At 33.7% G+C, this 23,034-nt stretch overlaps 1 protein-coding gene across 4 annotated transcripts in view; it reads left to right on the top strand.

Moving 5' to 3' along the window:
• Positions 1–21,859, top strand: part of LOC128203817 (transmembrane channel-like protein 5) — a 30,334-nt gene extending 8,475 nt beyond the window's left edge. Inside the window, exons 7-22 of one of the 4 annotated variants that reach the window (XM_052905353.1) lie at positions 1,091–1,237; positions 2,362–2,510; positions 2,926–3,076; positions 3,729–3,887; positions 6,228–6,370; positions 7,209–7,281; positions 7,686–7,780; positions 8,064–8,078; positions 12,016–12,111; positions 12,505–12,580; positions 13,134–13,264; positions 13,727–13,891; positions 14,516–14,594; positions 14,885–15,023; positions 17,576–17,668; positions 19,051–19,191. In XM_052905353.1, coding sequence (XP_052761313.1) covers positions 1,091–1,237; positions 2,362–2,510; positions 2,926–3,076; positions 3,729–3,887; positions 6,228–6,370; positions 7,209–7,281; positions 7,686–7,780; positions 8,064–8,078; positions 12,016–12,111; positions 12,505–12,580; positions 13,134–13,264; positions 13,727–13,891; positions 14,516–14,594; positions 14,885–15,023; positions 17,576–17,631 — 1,674 coding nt within the window. In that variant the 3' untranslated portion in view covers positions 17,632–17,668; positions 19,051–19,191. Of the gene's footprint in view, positions 1–1,090; positions 1,238–2,361; positions 2,511–2,925; positions 3,077–3,728; positions 3,888–6,227; positions 6,371–7,208; positions 7,282–7,685; positions 7,781–8,063; positions 8,079–12,015; positions 12,112–12,504; positions 12,581–13,133; positions 13,265–13,726; positions 13,892–14,515; positions 14,595–14,884; positions 15,024–17,575; positions 17,673–19,050 lie in introns of all 4 variants that reach the window. The other 3 variants (XM_052905352.1, XM_052905350.1, XM_052905351.1) reach the window with 3 other exon arrangements.
• The last annotated feature ends 1,175 nt before the right edge of the window (positions 21,860–23,034 follow it).

Here is a 23,034-nt window from a genome sequence, read left to right as displayed (position 1 = left end):
CCGTCGTCCTTCGTCTGTCGTCCATCCACACTTAGTTTGTTAACACTCTAGGGGTCACATTTTTGCCTCAATTGTCACAAAACTTGGTCAGGTTGTTTGTCCCAGTAATTAATCGGATAGGTTCGATAACCCTAACCCATAATATCTGGGGTCAAAAACTAGGACACAGCGCCCAGATATGGAAAAAAACCTTGTTAACACTCTAGAGTTAATATTTTCAGCCCAAATATCCTGGATATTTGTCAGAAAGGTTGTTTCAATGATTTCTAGCTCAAGTTCTACCGGTAATATGGTTCATCTGGGGTCAAAAACTAGGTCACAGAGCCCAAATATGAAAAAAAACCTTGTTAACACTCTAGAGGTAACATTTTCAGCCCAAATATCCTGGAAATTTGTCAGAAAGGTTGTTTTAATGATTTCTAGCTCAAGATTAAATATGGGTCATCTGGGGTCAAAAACTAGTTCACAGAGCCCAAATATGGAAATACCTTGTTAACACTCTAGAGGTGACATTTTCAGCCCAATTATCCTGGAAATCTGTCAGAAAGGTTGTTTTGATGATTTTTAGCTCAAGTTCGAATATGGGTCATCTGGGGTCAAAAACTAGTTCACAGAGCCCAAATATGGAAACACCTTGTTAACACTCTTGAGGTAACATTTTCATACATCAGAGAAGCCAAATCCCTGTTATTGCCCTTTAATTATGAACAAGTCTATAGCACAAAGTTTTACTGAGGGAGCGATATAGGGCCATCTTGGCCCTCTTGTTATAAATGGAGTACATGAGAGAATTTATCTTCAACTTACTACTCAAATATTTATGTTTCTCTGTTAAAATGAAACCTTGGTTCAGGCTTGTGAAACTTGTATCAGGCTACTGAATTTTCGAAAGGTTACTCGCCTTACTGGGCTAGTGCTTTAAAATATTATTGCGAAAACTGGTCATCAATTTGTATGTTAATTCTGTGATTATCAGCTTTCCACTATGAAAAATGCTTTGTGCATGTTCCAATTGCCTTGATATTAGTGAAAATATTTGGAATTGTATTTTGTATTATGATTAAACATGCTGTTTTATCCTGCATTTCAGTGGTTGTTCTACATCAACATCCCAGTATTTGTGCTGACGTTTGGGTTTGTCATCTTGCCTCAGATTCTGTACAGACACAAGGTACAGGACCCCCCAGGATACACACAAAATGTCACCTTTACCGGCCAGGAACTACTCACAGGATCGGTAAGTGAGCCTTTGTTTGTCACATCTATGTTTTGATGCATGAATACAGTACAAATGTAATTTACCGAAGATATGACATCATTGTTATTATTATTATTTATTATTTGCCTTTTGTAAATGGCTTGATATAAAAGTCAGTTGAATATGTCACAACAAATGTCCAATATGTTACCTCAATGATAAGTTCTAACTTGTATGCAAACACGCTCAAATTAAAAAAAACACACACTAGGTACTGATATACTTATAAATACTACTACAAAAAAGTATGAGAATGCTTATTTCTCGATATCATTGGGTTACCATATGAAAATGAGCCAAAAATCTTTATTCTGGATAAACAATAAAAAGTGTTTAGTGAAGACCGATCAGATGCCTCAAAAAGGGCATGTGTTACCGTATTCTGTTTGTGGTGTATTTTATACTACAATCATTACTTTTAGCTGTTTTCTCACATTTTTTTTATTTGACAATCATTTTTATGTAAGACAGTTAGAATTGAAATTAATTCTATAATTTTAAAGATCAGGAAAAGTCAAGGAGAAAAAAACACAAACAGTTTTGTTTGCAGCAGGATTTGAATTCAGGATCTGTACCAGTAGTCAGTTACCTTACCGCCTGTGCTACTGTGAAGATGTATTCATTTATGTTTTACATCGCAGTGTCAGTGTATAATATACCCTCACTTTTAAGTTAGTCAGCGTCTAGTGGCCTTTTTTGAAAGGCATTTTATTAATCTCACCACAAAGGTTCCCTCCCAGTGCTATTACACTTATTTTACCTTATTTGATGTTTCGCAACAGTGACTGAGAATGCATCAAAGCATGCCAGTCTGAAGCTGTTGCAATATTTCTGCAATGGAATTGGGTGGCAGGTATCTTGTGAGTTGGGGAACGCCAAACAAACGGTGTATTAGATGTGGCCTTACAAGTAAAAGCTTTTGATTTCCTAATGGGAAGCATTTGTGTCATCTTATAGAAGTAATAAAACTTTATAGACACAGTCTTGTACAAATAAAATAGTGTACAACATAACAAGTGTACATACATCAATATTCATTTAAGTATATAATGGAAAATGAATGATGCACATAAATCAACTTAAAATTTGTTGATACTTCCCAGAACTGGTTTAACTACACTGAGCTGTATTACGGGTACTACACAAACCAGACGTTCAGCTTGGCAGGTGACTCACGATACAACATGAAGTATGCCTACCTGTTCACCTGCGCTGGGTACTACCTCCTCTGTCTCTTCATACTGGCATTCAGGTACAACACCGCTCAATACATGAACAAAATGGCTATTAGTATCCTTAGAAATAGAAGAACTTTTGAGTCTGCTCTTTGAGATATTTCTCCTTATAAGATAATCATATTTGACCCTATTTTAAAGAAGGTAAACTTTCATGTTGGAAGTCTTAAGAGTGGTTTTTGGATTAGGTCAATAGGTTTTCAAATATGTTAGTATATGATTCTTGGGAAGCGTATTTATTATGTAGGAAGATAATATTATGTTTTGCTGAACAAAACTTGTGTTTCTAGTTTCGTTTATTTTTCATTTACTTGTCCACATTAGTAAATTAACTATAAATAAATGTTCATTTACTTCAATACAGAGCAGATTGACATGTCATTGTGTTTAAAGAAGCCAATTTAAACATTAAATTGTTCATTTGCGTTACAGTATATCAAAATCTTACAAGAAAAACTACATAGAAGGGAGTGGAGCCTTTGACTTCTACTATGTTAGCCGTGTGTTTTGTGGATGGGACTATGGTATAACAGCAAAAGACTCGGCCACATTGAAACACAAGGGTGTTTATAATGAACTCAAGGTACATTAACTTTAACCAGTCATATAATTCAGTCTGGTGTCTTATATTGGGTAATTAGCTGGTACAATACTTGAATATAAACATAAAATATGTTTGAAATAGAGCATGTTGAGTGCTCATACTAAATATTAAATATGCAATATACTAAGTAAAAACCAATAACACAAAGATAGTGAGTATATTTTTCAATTTAAAGATGTCATTATGGGTGTATGCCCCCAGTGCAAGGTTTTAACCTTGTTAGAGCTTCGCCTGGTTTGATTTATATCACAAACATACATGACTCTATTTTAACATCCTTGGGAGGGATGGTTAATTATTCTAGTAGTGATAAGACTGGGTGTCGAACTTTCGACCCATTGGATGACAGTGAAGTCACTCCAGTGCTGTACCACTAGATCTTAGATCTGCCTTATGCCATGTAGAAATGATGTTAATGTGTATGCTGGTGTATTTTAATATATTCAAAAAGTCCTTGGTCCAATCCCTGTATGCCGTTGTAGCCTCCTATTTCTGAAACCAGATCTAGTTTCTGCCAGCAAGCTTAGGTAAGGATAAGCTGACAAGCAAATAGTGTTAAGTATCAAATATACATATACAGTCTTATTGGCTCCAAACCAAGATGTTTATGTTCCCACTGTTATTTCCACAGGAGTACCTATCTGGTGTTAAACTGGATGAGGATGAAGAATTACTGGGAACGCGGTGTAAATGGTTCTTTATCCGTCTCACTACCAACTTCCTTGTCCTTGCCATGATTGGTGGAGCTGCCTACCTCATTTTCTACATCTCTGTTGAACAGTCCATCGCTGTGAGTACTTTTAGGCACTAAGTGTGATTTTTAATATTTAGTTTAAAATCTTTAAAGTTTTATACAGAAGAATACCTTAGTACCATTCCCATGATTTCAAAGATGACCATAACGTTCTTACATAAAGCCTTATAAAAAATAAAATGAAAAAATAAAAACCCTACCTACCCTTCCTGTTCTTGATAAGGATGTAACTGTAACCAAATCATTTCTTTTTTGCCTTATTAAGGTTATTTAGATTCTTTTCATTCAAGTCATAAATGATGTTTTCACTGCTTCTTTAATGTAGGATCAGTGAAAAAATAGCGTGCTCATCTATAATTTCTATCAGCATATTAATGTTATTATCAGTGTTATAACAGCAGAAAAAAGGTATCATTAACAGAATGTCCATTTATGTGTTTGGTTGTCCTGTTAGTGCAGTGGTAAGGCACTTCTCACTAAGGTGACCTGGGTTCGATTCCGGGCCTGGGCACTGCGAGTTTGGCTTATGTTTGCAGGCAGGACTAGTGGGTTTTCTCCGGGTACTCCGATTTTCCCCACAACACAAGACCATATTCTTTCACAACATAGTGCCAACAAGAATGACTTTGTATAAGTTATCATAACTTTCTCCACAATTGTTGTAAAGTGTATAATGTTTAAACTTATATATGTTTCTTTTTACACATGTTGTATTCCAAACTGATGTTTAACATTTCATTATACTAGGAAAAACAGGTGATGCTAGTTACGCACTGATGTATAGCATCTCTGCTTGCTTCTTCTTCTCACCAAGTTGTGGATTGGCCTTGCATTATAGGAGAAATCAATGTGTGGATAAAACTCTGCAGCTTTCTTTAAAAATGAAGAGAACTAATTCTTTTCCAGGAATCATTTAGATTAAGATAAGATTTAGATAAACAGCACACTTATCATGTAATCATTTTTTTGAATTTGATATTTCTTAATATATACAATTGATTTCAAATTTGATTGCCATACCGTAATTGTTCAGTTTAATCAATTTTTATTTGATTTGGATGAGAAACTTCTATTTTACTTCATGACTTTCGCTTCACAAGTAACTGCTATTCTTGAGCTCACAATGTGTGGTTGAATGCTTGTTGCAAAGATGACTCATAGTGTTTGGTTTTTCAGCTTATGGTTTGCTTCTAACAAGTTTTAATTGGTCTGTTTCAAAGGAAAAAGTTGGGTTATTGTAATTGCCTTGGTGTTATGGTTTTCAGCAGCAGCATTGTGCAAATTTTTAACCTTGGTATACATTTTGTACACTAAGTCCCATAACTCTGAATTTGATTATAGTCTAGTTATGCTTCTTATTCAGATAAAAAAACAACAGACAAGTGTTTGTGTTTGCCAGCCGCACTCTTGTTTGTCTGTCAATTTTATTTCATTTGTTATTCATTTTGGATTAGGCTTAAATGTTGTTTGGTGAATGTACTTTGTGTGTTCAGAAATTAATATATCATGTGCTAACATGTATAATGCAAACTTGCTTTACAAACAGAGAGTGCAACATAAGGTCAGGTTTTACAAAGGAAATCAGGGTCATGTCCTCTTGTCAACCATTTCAACATGAAATATTAAATGACATCAATATAAGACTGAGTTTTGATAGGCAGAATTTGGACAAGCGAAAATGATTACTTGGCTGAGATGACATGAATAGGAGGGAAGTCCTGGTAGATTCTTGCATTTCATACATCTGCATCAATTAAAACAAATCTTGCTTAGCCAAATGTGTTCTTTGCATGGCAAAATCTCTTTTCCTTGGGAAACAATGTATGAAAAGGGTATATTCGGCTCATCTAATCCATTGTAGTGTGAGAAATATATGTATGGCAAATGTATACATGCACAATGTATTATAGGCTGCTTTTGTGATAAACATGCAATTTTTGCTTTTATTTATTTAATAGAAATGTACTTTAAAATATGTAAATATAAACAAATCAGTTACCAATTTTTATGTATATATTTATTTTTTATTTTTATCTTGAAGTATTTTTATAGCATTGAAAAAGTAGGTATTTGCTTATCAGAAAATTAATTTATTCCTATGAAACAACTTTGCCTCAAAAGTAGTTCAAGCATGACTTAAATGCATGTGTTTATTGTTTGTTATATAACCTTGATGTTCATTATCATCTCATATTCATTAGAAATATTTGTTGTCATGTAAATTGTACCTACTAATTGCATGGAGAGATTTTCAACAGTTAATACTGCACCATTTAAAATCTGTTTTAGGTATAATACCGCTCCTCGAATTCTTGTAGGAAAGTATAGATTCACCATTTAGTTTTTAAATATTAACATACAGTCTGTGTTGTATAGGTCGACATCCCTATCCTGAGTGAGATGGCCATGCCCCTGTGTGTGTCCGGGGTGAACCTCATCCTACCCTTTGTGTTCTCCCTCATAGCAAGACTAGAGATGTACAAGAAACCCAAGAATGAACTCTACATCAACATGGGCAGGTGAGATCATGCATTAGTGATAAAGCAATAAATTGTAAAAACAAATTATTGAATAAAATTACATTTGAGTCGCCCCCTGAAACTGCTTTTTTTTAAAACTGCTATTTTGAGACTACCACTAAAGTGTCCACCGCCAGGCCATGCTTTGAAATTGGTGGTCAGCTCCTATTTGCAAAACAAACAGAGTGCATGAAATAGAATATTTGTTTTTGCTGATAGAGAGTGGTAATTGTAACTTTGTGATAAATATGCTATTGCATATTTTACCCACCTATGTTTAGAGCTGTGCTTTTACTTTGGTACAATATTTGGCATTTTTATTTTTGTGACTTTTCCACATTCAAACTATTTGGAAAAAGAGAAGATTACAAAATATTCAAACTACAACAACTGTAAAAATGTGACATTCTTACGATTACTATGGCATGTTGCAAATAATTTTGTATCATGATGTAAGTAAAAGGTACAAAAACTGTTTTTTTTAACGCTATATTGTATAAAGATTTGAATGTTAAAGGTATGCAAGAATCAGTATCCATCATGTGTATCCTGGTTCTCATGTCCTTTTACTCAGATTTCCCATTCCCACCAAAAAAAAACATGAAATACCTATAGTAATCATTTAATTGATTCACTTTCTGAGATAGTTTAAACTTATTTGTTTTACAATCATAAACATAATGCATGAATTGAAATTAGATTACGGTAATGAAAAGGAAATCTTAAAAAGTAAAGAGTAAATTGCAATTACTTTAGGCATGTTCATTCAGAGTAGATAAATAAAGGCTTGTTGTTTTGTTCTAGCAATGTTGTCGTTCATGCCCTTGTTCTTTTCCAGGACCATGTTGTTGAAGGCTGTAACTCTTGGTGTGCTTGTCTACTTCTGGTTTGAGAGGCTTGACAATATTGAAGTAAGAGGCAGTCTTTCCTTGTGTTATTAAGTTTTTTTAAAAATGTGGAAACAGTTTTTTTACCGTACAATTTTCTCAACACTTTGACTTTTAAGCATGATGTTTTATTAGGGTCCTTTACATTTTTCTTTAGAAAAAAATGTGACTCATTTCAGCCAAGTTTGATGACATTTGAATGGGAAACAAAAATCTAGGTTCTGCAGTTTAATTTGAAAAGCACTATTGTTTAAGTTTAATACAGATTTGAATTTAATGACAAGAGTAATGTTGAGGTTAACACATTTTTTTGCCTGAATTTATGGACAGTTGTGCTGGAATGAACATTAGTTTGCTTACTACTTTATTTTGGATTTGTGTGTTCCGTACAATATTGTCTGATAACTAAATAACCTATGCCATTACAGTGTCGAGAGACGTTCATAGGCCAGCAGATATACAAACTGGTGATTGTGGATTTCATCTTCATACTCCTCACCACATTCTTCGAGTTTCTGAGAAGGTACTCAACATTTTGTTTTGCTTGCCATATGATTTATATACGTAAATTTTGAGTAGTAAATATCTTTAAAGTAAATATTTTACATTTGTCCCTTCTGAAGTTTTACAAGTAGCATACCTTTTTGTCAATATTTTCTGACATGTATATGCTAGTAATAATTTATTGATGAAATTCTTATTCCTTAAATCATTGGCAAGAAATATTTTTTGTTGATTGACATTTTACATACATGTAGATTGAATCAATCCTGCAAATACTGAATTCTAAATTGTATGATATACAGCTTGATAATGGAGAGGTAAGGTATTACATGGAACAGGAATGTACGTACAGAAGTCAGTGGCCATTTTGGTTGTATTGCATATTTTTTTTTACATGTTTGAATATGCGTGTCATGTATCTACAGCTTGTATCACACATTTAGATCGGGGAATGTCTGGATTGATTTATTTTGCAGTTTTCTCAAGGCATGTTTAACATTTGGGAAGTAGATCTCGGACAGTCATAAAATATATAAAATAATAATATAAAACAAAGAATTTCTATTTTATTTCAGCTAATTTTATGTTACTAACAGAAAAAGAACTGAAATTAACCATTCAGAATATATATATATATATATATATTGTATCTAACAGTCCATGAAAGCAATTTGGAAAAAAACCCTCAAAAAGTATCTAAAAAGTATTTAAGAAATATTGATCACAACTAATGTGATATGTCATAAATAATGGACAGACAGCCCAGAAGGTGTATGTGGACTGATGTGGGGAGAGCCATTCACCTTGGATTTAACCATTCAATATCATAAAAGCGCTTCTGATGTGTTTTATTGAACAAAGCAAATAATGCACAAACATTTCAACCTTTTTTATACCCCCGACAAACGAAGTTTTAAGGGGGTATATTGGAGTCACCCTGTGGTCGGTCGGTCGGTTTGTCGGTGGGTCTGGGTCTGGCAATTTACCTTGTCCGGAACATAACTTAAAAACTACTGGATGGAATTCATTGGAACTTCATACAATGGTAAAGCACAATGAGAGGAAGTGCAGTGTTCAGTTCAAGAACCATAACTCTACTTTAGCTAATTACTGAGTTATTGCCCTTTATTTGTTTTTTTTGCTGTCAATTTTTTTTCCAGACATTAACTTGCAAACTACTATATGGAATTTATTGAAACTTCATACAATGGTAAAGCACAATGAGAGGAAGTGCAGTGTACAAGAACCATAATTCTATTTTAGCTAATTACAGAGTTATGGCCTTTAACACTTTTTAGCTCTACTGGCCAATGGCCAGTGAGCTTATGCGATGGTAATGTGTACGTAGTATGTGCATCCGTGCGGTCGTGCGTCTGTAAACAATTGCTTGTGAACACGATACAGTCTTCAGTTTTGATTGTATCTCAATGAAACTTGTACAGTATCTAAATATCCATTAGAGCTGGGTTCTTTTCGAAAACCAGCTAGATCCGCCCATGCATGCCTACATTATGGCCCTTGATAGTATAAAAAAATGCTATTTTGTATACAATTGGTTGTGAACACGATATAGTCTTTAGTTTTGATTGTATCTCGATGAAACTTGTACAGTATCTAGATATCCATTAGAGCTCGGTTCCTTTCGAAAACCAGCAAGATCCGCCCATGAATGCCTAGATTATGGGCCATGAAAGTTTTAAAGAAATGCTTTCTATTTTTAGCCAGGTCTGCATGAGCGAATTCTATTTTTAGCCAAGTTTACATGTACATGTAAATTCAAGTCTAGATGTAAGGGAGACAACTTGCAAGTCTTGGATTTGGGAGACAATTTGCTTTTTGCTTCTGCAGTTGATTTTGTGAATTAATCTGCCTTGTTCTTGTTTAAAGCCCAAAGGCCATTTTTTAGCTTTAAGTTCTGTAGTTTGCACATTCATCTTAACAAAATTGGTTGTGAATGTTTAAGTTATGCACCAGGTGTCATTACTGGCCACACCAAGGGTTCACAGGTTTGGTAAACATAAATCTGGAAAGGTTTGAAAATCTTTATGTGTGTTCGTGCATCCATACAGGGCTTTTTCTGCCCATTTTGGGAAAAAGACCCTAGACATTTTGGGAAATTTTGTGTCGTGAAAATGCCAAAATTTGTAAATTTTACAGTTAAAAAACAACAACATCTAGTCTCCTGCGATTAGGAAATGATTTAATATTAGTTTATTTTCCCTTTAAAAGACCCCAAAAATATCAATCCTTGGGGTGTAATATCTATTGCAATAAATCATGACAGTTAATAAATAGTTCATACTGATCTCTGAATGTGATGAAAATCATTGATTTCCAAGTTCAATTATCAAACAAACTTTACATCACATAATTTATTAGGATGTTGAAAATGAACCAGTACAGGTAAAAAGACTTCCTAAAAAAAAAAAAAAATTGATTTGGATTTTTTTCTGAAGATTGGGAAAAATATCTTATATTTTGCTTTGGGAATGGGTCTGATAGTCGGACCCGTGGGTACTATAGAAAAAGCCCTGCCATATCAGCACAATTGATTGTGAATGTTTGTTCAAATTGATCAATGTTGTCCTAGGCTGCCCTTGACTTTGACCTTTTGACCAACTTTTTTTAACTTTTAAAACTACAGAAATATTTACTATGAGTACAGTTTTGAAATCATTTTTTTTTTGTCAGATGTCTTTTACTTGGCACATATTAAAATAGTTCATGCAACTAATCTGCTTACAATACTTTCTGGGCTCAAATGTTGAACGGGCTACGTTTTCAGGTAACCCAAACACAAAACATAAACTATATATATTGCCTTTTACCCATACATACATGCTCTGGATTGATATGACCACAAAAGCCATGCCAGTAGAGTATAGGCCCTTTTGGGCCTCTTGTTTCTTGTCCCGAGCATAACTTGAAAACTATTGGAAGGAATTTAATAAAGCTTCATACAGTGATAGATAATAATGAGAGGAAGTGCAGTGTACAGGAACCGCAATTCTATTTCAGCTTATTACAGAGTTACTGCCCTTTGTTAAGTTTTCTTGTCCATAGCATAACTTGAAAACTATTGGATGGAATTTAATAAAACTTCATACATTGATAGATCATAATGAGAGGAAGTGAAGTGTACAAAAACCGCAATTCTATTTCAGCCAATTACAGAGTTATTGCCCTTTGTTACTTTTTTCTTGTCCAGAGCATAACTTGAAAACTATCGGATGGAATGTAATAAAACTTTATACAATTGTACAGCACAATGAGAAGGAGTTCAGTGTACATGAATCATTACATTATTTTAGCAAATTACAGAGATATTGCCTTTTTCTGTGTTTTCCTTTCTAAATATGTTTTATAAACCATTACTTTTACTGGTATAAAAAAAGTAACTTAACTCATTTATAGATGGTCATAGGCAATCGTATATTCTGTGCTTTAGAACATCAAATATATCAGTATTAACATCTCAGTATTAGCATCACTGATATTGTTTAAAGCCTTTTTTCTAACTTTTAAAAACATAATAAAAAAATGAATAACTGACAATAGTCCATCAAATAAAGTTGTCATTTATAGGTTGGCTTTCCAAATAGTTGACTGCAATTTCATATCAGGGCGGCGTTCGGGGGTATTAATCACCTTTAGTGATAGCTCTAGTTTAAAATGTATTTACATATTTATTTGCGACAATATTTCGCTATTGTGAAAATCACAAATCCACACTAAATAATTTTAAGACATCTGTAATCCATTAGATATTGTTAGACAGGCCCAGAACATGCAAAACTATTTAATGGCGCCCTAGCGGTATTTGTTTTAAGCATTGCCTTGCAGAGCATCCCATACCTTGGTTTTTATTTCTTGAATGGAATGGTGTGTTGTTGATTACGTCATGTAACAAAGTACACAGTAGTTGTCACATTGAATGAATTATGTTCCATACACGGAGAAAGCACTGTGTTTTGATATTTCAATGCAAATTTTGGCATAAATGGGCTTAAATATTATTACAAGCATACATTTAACAGGTAAAACAGTACATAGTTTTATTAAGAACATGGCTATATGTTAATTTTTAAGAGATTCTACATTATTGCATGCATTTAAAGCCATGCTAGCTACTTCAGTGACACAGATAACACAATTCAAAAAGTCAAAGTTTTCTGTAAAGCCTTTGTCACATTTTGATTTGTTAATATAATTATGCGCATGATTTGTTAACATGTCTTGTCCTCTGTTGCCAAGGTTGTGCAAGCAGTTCTGCTGTAAGTCCCTGGGCGACCCAGAGTTTGAGATTGGCAGGAACACCCTCAACCTCATCTACTCCCAAGCTCTATGCTGGTAGGTTTTCTGAGGATAATTAGTCTGGGATTAAATTGTACATTCCACATAACAACTAAGTACAAGACTTAATTTTACAATCTTTGCACAGGTCGATATGGATATCTTGCACTGTGTAACCCTTTCCAAAGATCTTAGAAACATTGTAAGATTAGCCCTTGCACCAATATCATTGGATAGTTTTATGGGTAATGTATGATCGCTCTACCATCACTTTGAACAGTAATAATGTTATTTATTTTGGCTGGTAACATAAAATAAAGCTTATTTGACTTAAAATGTTCAGCATTCCATTAGTCTGTAATACTTATCTTATTCTTAACCAAAATTGTTGTTCTTTTGGTATGATGCTGTACACTCATTATTGTATTACATAAAGCAATGTGATTTCAGGCTGGGGACCTACTTCGCACCGATGTTGTCACTCATCATGATCATCAAACTTTTCATCATCTTCTATGTAAAAAGAGTGAGTTTCCTCATTTAGAATCTTTACTTGGTTTAGCATTTTATCAAAAATCAAACTGAAATCTGCTATAGCTTTGGAATTTTCAAAAGCATTGGTGTGTATGTGTGTGTGTGTGTGTGTGGGGGGGGGGGGGGGGTTAAACTATTGTGGCCTCTCAATAAAGGACACAGTACTGGTTTCTGTCCAGCAAATGGACTGAACAGTGAATTTTTTAAGCTGTCATCTTTTAAAATAGATTGGTAAAAACTTACTGTTGTCAGTAACAGCACTTAATGTTGTCAGTACAAGTGTGCAAGTTTTTTTCTGTTTATGAATTTTTCTATGATACCATATACCTGAAAAGGGTGTGTTTTTTTATCTTACAGTAAGAAAATTCTGATCGCCTCAAACATTTCTTGTATTTTTCTCCGCAGGTAAGGTTATTCAAATGCTTAATAAAATCTCACTATATTAAAAAAATTGTGTCCTGTGCTAGATGAGTTTGATCCATAACTATAAGCCGTTCCTGTGGTCATACAATATTTATTTCATTTCTTATTGTTTTGTCTGCTAGGTGAGTGTGATCCAGAATTGTAAGCCATCCCTGCGCCCATGGCGAGCGTCCCGGGCTCACACAATATTTATGGCATTCCTGTTCCTCTTCTTCTTGCTTACCCTCGGGGCCGTCGCCTACGCCATCATCTTGTATGTATATTCATTAGCATTTATGTAACACTTCAAAATATGCTTCTTAACAAAAATAGATCGGGTTGGAACAAAGTGTCCCATCAAAGTCTTGTCAAAAATTCATAAATAAAGTTTGTGCTAGATGGATAAGGTAATTGTAGTGTTTGGTTTGCAATTAAGTTGATCTTTTCAGGTCTTTATGGTACTTTGGAAATGTTTTATCAGTAAATCATCAAAATTTATTTGAGATATACAAACTATCCAATACATGTTCATTTTAAACAATTAAGTCATTACATTCTGCATGATGGCATCAGTGTTTCAGCAAGTTATACAAGCAGGCTTTTACTTTGTATGCAACATGCATTTCTAATGAGAAATTAAAGGTATATCATGCAATTACTATTTCAAGTTACGATCCTTGTTCATTGATAAGATACCCCAAAATGTACGGAATAACCGTATCTCCTCTTAATTCAGCCTGAAGCCTAGTGATGGCTGTGGTCCATTCAAGCACCACGCTACGAGTTACGAAATCGTGGTGATACTGATTGACAGCTGGAAGAAGGACTATCCGGTGCTTGTCGACATCATCAACTTCATCTCATCTTCAGGCTTTATTGCTGCACTCCTCAGCTTTCTGCTGTAAGTCACAGAATAAAACGCATTTATCAATAGATTATTACGATAGCCATTTTAAAATCGTCTGATTTTGGAAGGAAAATTGTCATAGCCTTATTGTCTATGGCGTGCAAATATTTTAACCTTGGCCATTACTCAAATCAAAGAACTTTGTAAACATATACATGTTACTACCCTTTACATGTTGCACTGGATGAATTAGGTTTAATGACATCGATTAACCTATTGCTGACCTTAACTGTAGATATTCTGAAACCCTTTCTATCTGTGGCGACAATCCTAATGAGGCAATTATCGGCAAGCAGCATGTCTTAATAGTTGACAATGGCCATTGGAACATTTATGATGTGAAGTGTGGCAGGATAAATCATGTTGCATGTTGGACCGAAATAGATCTGGGGGAAATAATGCATGTAAATATAGTTCATATACCAGTAGATAAGCCAATATATTGTTGAATGCTGTTTCATGCTTGTCATGTTATAGTAATGATCCTGTAACGTAATCTTTTACAAAGACAACTAATATTACATTGCCATTTATTTAATATTTAATTCATTGATACTTAAATGTCATCATAGTAAAATAAAGAATATTTGTTTTTGATTGTTGAATGTGAATTTTCAGGGTAATGACCTACTACACAAGGATTGTGATGGTTGGTCATAAAGAAATGGTGGATCTGCTACGGCAACAACTTGCATCGGTAAGAGTCAGAAAACTTAGTAAAACACAGTTTGAATAGAATGTGTTATAATAATGCAAAAATATGATTATCTTTTAAATCTTCAATGATAAACTTCATTTCAACAAATATTTTTTGCAAGGTTTCCCATTAATTAATTTTTGCTCTACCCCAAGAAACTGATACCGTGGTAGATTAAAAGACATGTATTTCATACATTTTTTTAAATTCATTCAACATTCCAAATATCCCAAAGTATCTCTATTGTAAAGGTTTTAACCCCAGCTCATCTTGACATTCTTTGTCCCCAGGAAGGGCGTGACAAGGCGTACCTTCTGAACATGCTGCAGCACGCCAACAAGAAATCTACTCCTGGGCGGGCCACAGGAAATGGGCGCTTTCTATCCACGGGCTCAGAGGCATCAGGCACGCTCAACTCCATCTCACCAGGTATGCTGGGTGGGGCACAGTATGGAGCCTAGTATGTTGGTTGATTATGTGTGGGTCATCCAGTGTGTAGGTGTGCACCTCTCGTCCAAGTGGTTGTGGTTTAAACCCCAACACATTCTTTTTGGCTTTTAAAAAAGGGCACCAGTATTAGTTATTATCTGAGAAACAGACTCCAGAGTAATTCATATCATCTTACATAATATGTCTTCATAATTCAGATGTAGTAAATTAATTAAATCAAGGAGAATGTAAAGTCGTATTCAATGGCACATACCATACGATATGGCAGTAGGTCAGGAAACATATACCAGGCACTACTACCCATCATGGTGGTAAGTGTAGAAGTATCAGAGTGATACCTCTTAAACTGTCTTGAGTCATTAGCCCCACATACCGCCTGATAAACCAACGAATTGTTCAACCAACCGACTGCAGGGCCTTTTTACCAGTTATTGGGAAGACACCCTAGCCCTTTCTGTGGGGGATAAAGAACGTTTTTTTTCAGTTTTGGAACAAAAACATTTTAATGTTAATAAGGCAGTAAATATAACACTCAGAAACATCATTTTATTGAATCGTAAGATTTTTATTATATAAAAATTGAAAAAATAAATATTTTATATATTTTTTTGAAAATGGGGAATGTCAGAGGCTATTGGTAAACAGCAATGTGTCTGACACTTGGGGAAGTAGCCATGTTTCAGCTACAGCAAAGAAGGATAAAAAGGCCCTGGACTGAATAGTGACTTTAATATACCCACCTTCAAACTCTGTTTGTGGTGTTACCGGTATATTTTTATTATGTTCTAATATGAGCATCATTATGACAGTGGAATGTAATAAAGTATATAGTAAGGAGTCAGTTGGAAGGTGTATGTATATAAAATTCATTCAATGTAATTGTTGCACTTATATCAGTTTTATTTCATTGATATTGTTGATTTTAATTACTGTGAAATCATTAATGTTCATGGGACATTAATGTTCGTGGTTTTCGTGGGTTGGGTGATCCACGAATTTAAGATCCCACGAAACATAAACCCTTTATTCCAATTGCCATGTTATGTACATACTCAAGTATGTTCTTTACAGAGGTCGCAATATGCAGTGTAAATACTGAACTCACTGTATATCTTTCTATTATTGTTTTGTTAATATATTATATCTTCCTTTAACAAATAATAAACCAAATCAATTCATTGTGGGGTTTTTTATGAACCAAAATCTCCAGGCTTACAAGATGTGCGTGATGAATGTCAGTACTTGATTTTTTCTTTATTAAAATACTTAATCAATTACATTGATTGTTTACTCAAATATACGCACCTTCTTGGTATTCTCACAGTTTGCAAAATTCTTAATTGGCATTCAATGGCTTTGCCTATCTATATCTTTGATCAGAGTGCATCTTCTTTTATGACCTTAATTTCCAATTAAATGGATAATTGACATGGGTGTATGCACTAATTGGCATGTTGTACCACCATAGTGAGTGTCAGAAACAGTTTCACATAGAAGACGGAAATCACGTGCCCAGCACGTGGATATTCTGCAGACAATTTAGGGCGATCGTAGTTTCGGATTTTTTTTTCAAAAATAAAACAAAAACAAATTCAAGTACCCACAAAAATGTAAATTTTCAGAAAACCAGGAAATTTCATGCCAACGAATATAAATGATTTCACAGTATGTATTTTACTGTTTGATATTGATGCATGTTTTATTATGAACTTATTTGTTTATTATCACAGTTTTACTAACAGCTGATGATTATGGCTTTCGAAAACTTACATAAAATAAGTCAAAACATTACGACACTATAAAATGTTATAAAACAGAAATGTTGAAGTTATTACAATATGAATGCATAAAATTCATGATAACATAATTATAAGCATGTACATTGTAAAGGTTTTGTTAAATTCAGCATTCATTTAATATTTGCTGGTCTGTTTTCAATTGAAAAAGATATTGTTGAAGCCTATGTAGCCTTCATCTATTAAGTTGACATCATCATGCTGCAAAAACATAAGTTAGAATTAGCATGAACATTGCCCTATTTATATGCCTAAGATAAGCATTTTTTTACCAATATTTGCCTTATTTATTTGCCAAAATTTGCCAATTCATAGCTGTGAAAAACATCTTGGAACCCTGTTCATAGACTCCTATCCAAGCCTTATAATAATAATCTTTGGTTTTATTAATATTCGAATGTACCAATCAATTAGAATGTTTTAGTGCATGTACAAGTAGTAAGTTACAGATCTAACTATGCTAGCAAATGTGATATTTTTAAGGAAACTATAAATTTAAACTGTTTATACTGCTTTGTTAATTTGGTTGTAATCACAGAACCAAAAAATTATTTTTGTCCCTGTTTGTTATATGTTAATATCCCTAAAAGATTTAAGAAGCCTCTTCTCTCCAGGTTTTCTCATATTCAGAAGTAGAAATGAAGATAATTCCCTTTAGGTGAAGCAGCTTTAGCATTTTGTTTTTATTACCATATTTAAGAGCAAGAAATTATGTTTGTTTTACTGCTAAAATAGCCGGCCATGCAGTGATCAGAGCAGACGTGTATAACTATGGGGATGCAGTGTTGTAGCCCAGTCTACAGCATAGACTGTGTCACTATCCGTAGAGTAGGTAACTAGGGTAACATCTGGTTGCCATGGAAACAGCATGCTGTGCTTTTGTCAGTTGTCATTGGTCTAGCTGTAGGCATTTTCTTAGAAATATTTATTGAATATTTGTTATCGTGTAAGATTGCTTGTATGCATGCATGGAGCTGTGAGGCCACGCTGTAATGTTATTTTTGTAACGTTCCTTTGTATAATCATACTGCATTGTTGAGATTAAAGAATGTGGTTTCAGCAAAATTGGTTGATATGTGCATTACTAACTCGAATGCCTATAGCAAACATGTAGTCATAAATTTTGCATGCCATTTTCACATTTGTACCCATACATGCCATATCCCCCGGCGGGGAAAAATCCCCTGGAATTTCTACCCATCCCCTGGTCCCCCGCTGGGGGATCCATATCCCCTGGATTTTAAAAAAAAATAAAAAAAATAAAAACTTGTTAAGGTTGACAGTGGAAAGCATCAATAATATTATGAGTGTGAAATTCCATAAAGGACCATTATGAATTAGTCCAAAAATTATTGTAATTTAAATGTATTTCTGTATTTATTCTTATATTATAAATTGAGATATTGCGCAAATTTTCGTCGCATAAAAATCCCCTGGTGTAATATCAAAATCCCCTGGAATTCAGACCAAAATCCCCTGGAAGCCTCCCAGAAATATGGCATGTATGTGTACCAGTATTGTATATTGCCGCTTCCAAGTGTCTTTTCACCATGATGCCAATTGGTGGTTTTCATTATACATGCAAATAAATGTGCTGATATATAGGTGTATGGAAAGATTTATTAGCTATATTTAATGCCTAGTCTATATGGTTTGTGAAAAGGTTTTGGTCAGATTATAACACTTTGACTTGAAATGACTTGAAATAATCAGCATGTGTTTTCATTAGTGTTTGGATCATTTGGTTATTACAAAATGTTATAGTGAAGACCTTTCATCCAGTATATCAATTAACATGCATAATATGTAATGATTTTTAAACAACATGTGTTGAATCACATTTCAATTGAGTTTTCATAATTGTTATTGCTGTCTGTTTTGTTTTCTATGCAATTTGTGTTCAAAACATGAGTACTTTTAGTACAGAATGAAATAATGACCATCATATATGTATAATTTACATATAGCAAATAATTGCACATAGTTATAGTAATTTGGAATAGGGAGAAGATTTACACTGAATACAAAAACATTAATGTACTGTTTCAGGTTATTAATACTGAAATATTAATTTGGCATTAACATTTCAGAAAGAACTTCTCCCTTCATCAAAAAGCATTTAACAAAGACAATTTATATATAAAACATGATACAAAAAATAATGAACATATTATAAAAAACATAAACTGACATTTTGTTCCTGTTTGCAGGTGGCCGTCAGTTTGCAAAGCAACTGGTGCATACAGCAGAACGCCTGAACACAGAGAGCACTTCCTCGTTACCACAGCAACGGAAGAACCGGAGTGGCGGAATTGGAGCAGCATCACCATGAGAATGAGGCTCGGTTGCCCTTCTGCCCTTAAATGTGTTTTAAGAGTTTGAACTCTGACCAAAGAACTCGACAATGCTGTAGCATGATAGAATAATCAAACGGCATAGCTTTGAACAATTGAGTTACTACAGATATATTTTAATGTAGAAGTTATCAAAGATCTAGTATGATTATTGTAGAATTTATATTCCTCTAGCTATGAATATGTGGACAACTTTGTACCTGTACAAACTTGGGTAGTTAGGCAACACTAGGTTGTAATTTTAGCAACTAAACAATTTTCATGATGAAAATTGTTTTAAAAGGTTGTTAGCTATACTGGTATATATACTGGTATATATTCTATGAATTAACAGACTAAATAATTTTGTAAGCATAATAATATAATCATCATCAAAGCTCATCATAAATCATCATAATCATCCTCAAAGTTGTTGTTGCTGTCATCATTATCGTTGTTACATTGTCTTTCAACAAAGAATCACTATCCAAAGCACAATCCAATTTTTAATTTTCTGTTTTTCCAAGGGAATATATCGAATATTGTCATAGCTTTCCTTTTGTTGGCATTGGCGTAATTGGGCAAAGCTTTCCTTTTGTTGGCATTGGCGTAATTGGGCAAAGCTTTCCTTTTGTTGGCATTGGCGTAATTGGGCAAACACTTTGACTTTGGCCAATACTGAAAAGCTATTTAAAGAAAACTTTACAGATATGCATTTTGTATAAGTGTATTAAGACGCATAACTCTCTCACTTTGTACATGTGTATCAAGACCCATAACTCTCTCATGAATAGTTGGTGAGTAATGCCCCTTGATAGTTTTCAAAACTGTAACTTGGCCATAATTTGATAATCCTTTAAAACACTCTCAATCAATTTTGTACACATGTTGATAGTGACAATATGCACATGTGTATCCAGGTCTACAACTCTGGCTTTATTTCTTGCAAGTTATGCCCTTTGATACTTTGAAAAGGTCATGCAAAAACTTGAACAAGGCAGAATGTTAATTATCATTCAAGATATTCTCATGAAACATTGTATACATGTTAAATAGTGACAATATTTATGTGTAATAAGACCCATAACTCTCAGCATTAATAATGTTCAAGGAATGCCCTTAAAAGTTGGAAAAAGTCCTGTAAATCTTTTACTTGGCTATAACTTAAAATTTGTTTAAGATCACCATGAAACTTAGTACAAATTTTACCAGTGACAATATATCAGAAGGCCCATAACTCTGAATTGAGTAATTATGGACCTATTTCCACAATTCTACTGAAAACATTGACAACTGTTGGCGTTTACTCTGCAGCTCCCTTGTCTGAATTAATACTACTGAAATCATGTCACATTATTTCAAAACTTGATTTCTTTTGTCATTATGTGGTAATATTTGATCAAATAAAATGGAGATAAATTTGACAAATGAGGAAAATCTTCTGTAATTATTGATTGTATATTTAGAACATATCTTAACATTTATCTACCTATATCTCTTGACAACTGTTGTTCAGAGTCTGTCTCATTTCCTTGCAAATTCTTTAATAATTTTGTTTAAAATGTTTACAGGCATTCAAAAAATGGATTGGATGCAAGTTTCAATTTTAAGAGCAAACTAAAAGGTCCATGTTACATTTATTATTTATTATTAAACTGGTTGTATCAATGACCTTCTCTTTATCATTTTCTGCTCCAATTAGTGTTTACATATATAAGTGGAACAATATAGTCAAACAAGGCTTTACTGACAAAACAAAATTGCTTGCAATTCCAAACAAAACAATGCTTTAAGGAAAAGTTCACTGATTTTTAGCAGCCTGCACATAACTAAATGTCAAGGTCACAAGTCACACTAAAGCATGTTTCGGATCCAGCAATATAGCTGTTTGCAAGTGCCTTGTTTTCATTAAACACTGTATGGCACCCATTGCAATGACTTGATTCTGAGCATCAAAGGACCATGTTATGAAATTTAGACACAAATATCAATTAAAGGTATATAATCACATTTCTATTCTCATGTTCTATTGGAACATTTGAAATACCCCTAATTGCTCACTATGCAGGTTATATTGAGTTGTTATCATTGAAGTGCTCTGTAGTACACAAACTATGCAATCTCATGTTTAAGTTATTGTATGATTTTCAATGATCATTATTTACATTCCTTGTTTGTCCATTTTATCATTATTGTTGTCATACTTGCATTATATCAGTATTTCCCCAGTCTCCTACACTTTTTCTTGATTTCAATTTTACAGAAGTTTTCTTTGTTTACAGTTGTGATTTCATTAAGTGATGTCCCTTTCCCCTTCATCCAAACTATTTTATTCAGTCCGTTGCAAGAAGGACCTGTGAAAAAAGGCACATAAAATGACTGTTATGGAATATATGTTATTAAGAAATATAAGTAATTTCTCTTAAAACAGTGTCAGATTTATTGTGTGTCAAAATAACAAGAATGCCGTGATCTCCTTTTCTGTATTTCAAGTTACTGATAAAAAAATGTACCATTAAAAAAATCTTCAGAATGCATCAATGAATTCCACTTATATTTTGTGTTAGTATCCATATCTATTCATGTGCAATTTAACACTGTTACAATGTTTATTACCTTCTATTTGTTTCGTTGATATTTGTATATGGCCAAATAGTTTTATATATATAATAAACGGATAACCTTATACAGTGTTTCATTGTAAGTGCTAACCCATGGATGTGCCTTCACACACTTGTCAAGGTGAACAAGGAACAAATGTCAATTTCTATGTTGGTTTCCTCCTCATGGTTATTTACGTAACTGGACACTGCGTATATAGCAGCACATAATGTTTCATTACTAAGCCTAAAGGTAGCTTTTATACTGATGCAGTAGTATTTGCTGGCAGATTTACAGATTAATGGGCTCGATCACCAACCAAATGCAAACTATATATGTGTTGAAAATGACTGTTTATATACAATAAGCCACAGGGTCAAACTAATTGACTTTGGCAATGAAATTTGAGGTCAACTTTCAAAATAGAGGGGTGTTTGCAACTTGGTATTGTCTCATTATTGAGCTTTTTATTGTGATGCGGTCGAATGGCTGCCTGTGAAGCAAGCTTGGGTCCTGGGTTCAATCCTCACCAGATGCACAAAGTATAATCACTTGTTTAGCATATAGCTATGACAACCATCTTCTTTCAGCTGTAATGCTGTTTTGTCTCTTGAGATGTGAACTATTTTTTTTTTTAATAAATCAGAATGTGTTGGTAGTCCACATCACTGTTGGTGTTGTAAAATATCACCTGAGAAGAAATTGCAGGGGCTTTTCATAAGTCTGTCACCTGTTCGGGTTATGATACACCTTCTGTGAGGAATTGCAGATTTGCCAAATATTTGCTCTTTTGAAGAAACGAAACAGTTGCAGATGGGAATTTGGAAATTGATATGGCCAAACAATAAAATAATTTTGAATGCATTAACTATTATGACAACTTCCAGGATACATATCAGGGTTGTGTGCATTATATACATTGAAACATTATCAATAGATTGAGCACAATATGATTTCATTTCCTATACTTACTAATATATCTCTTTCAGAAATTACATTTCCTAGTTGTTTGTTTGTTGTCTTAAGGTGTATGCACTTCCTCATACTTAAGATCATTTTTCATAAAAAATGAACTGTTTTTCAATGGATATGTGGATTACATACATGAATATATGGAAAAGACCCTAGCATGTGTCTGGTTATCGGCAAAAACAGAAACAAATGCATCCCACATATATTCAATGGCTTAATAATTCACGAGTTGAAATGGTATCCTTAAATGCTCTCATTGAACATTACGTACATGAATACGCAAATTTT

This window comes from Mya arenaria, chromosome 2 (assembly GCF_026914265.1).
Source record: "Mya arenaria isolate MELC-2E11 chromosome 2, ASM2691426v1".
In the NCBI taxonomy this organism is placed as follows: domain Eukaryota; kingdom Metazoa; phylum Mollusca; class Bivalvia; order Myida; family Myidae; genus Mya; species Mya arenaria.
This window is presented reverse-complemented; position numbering and strand designations above follow the sequence as displayed.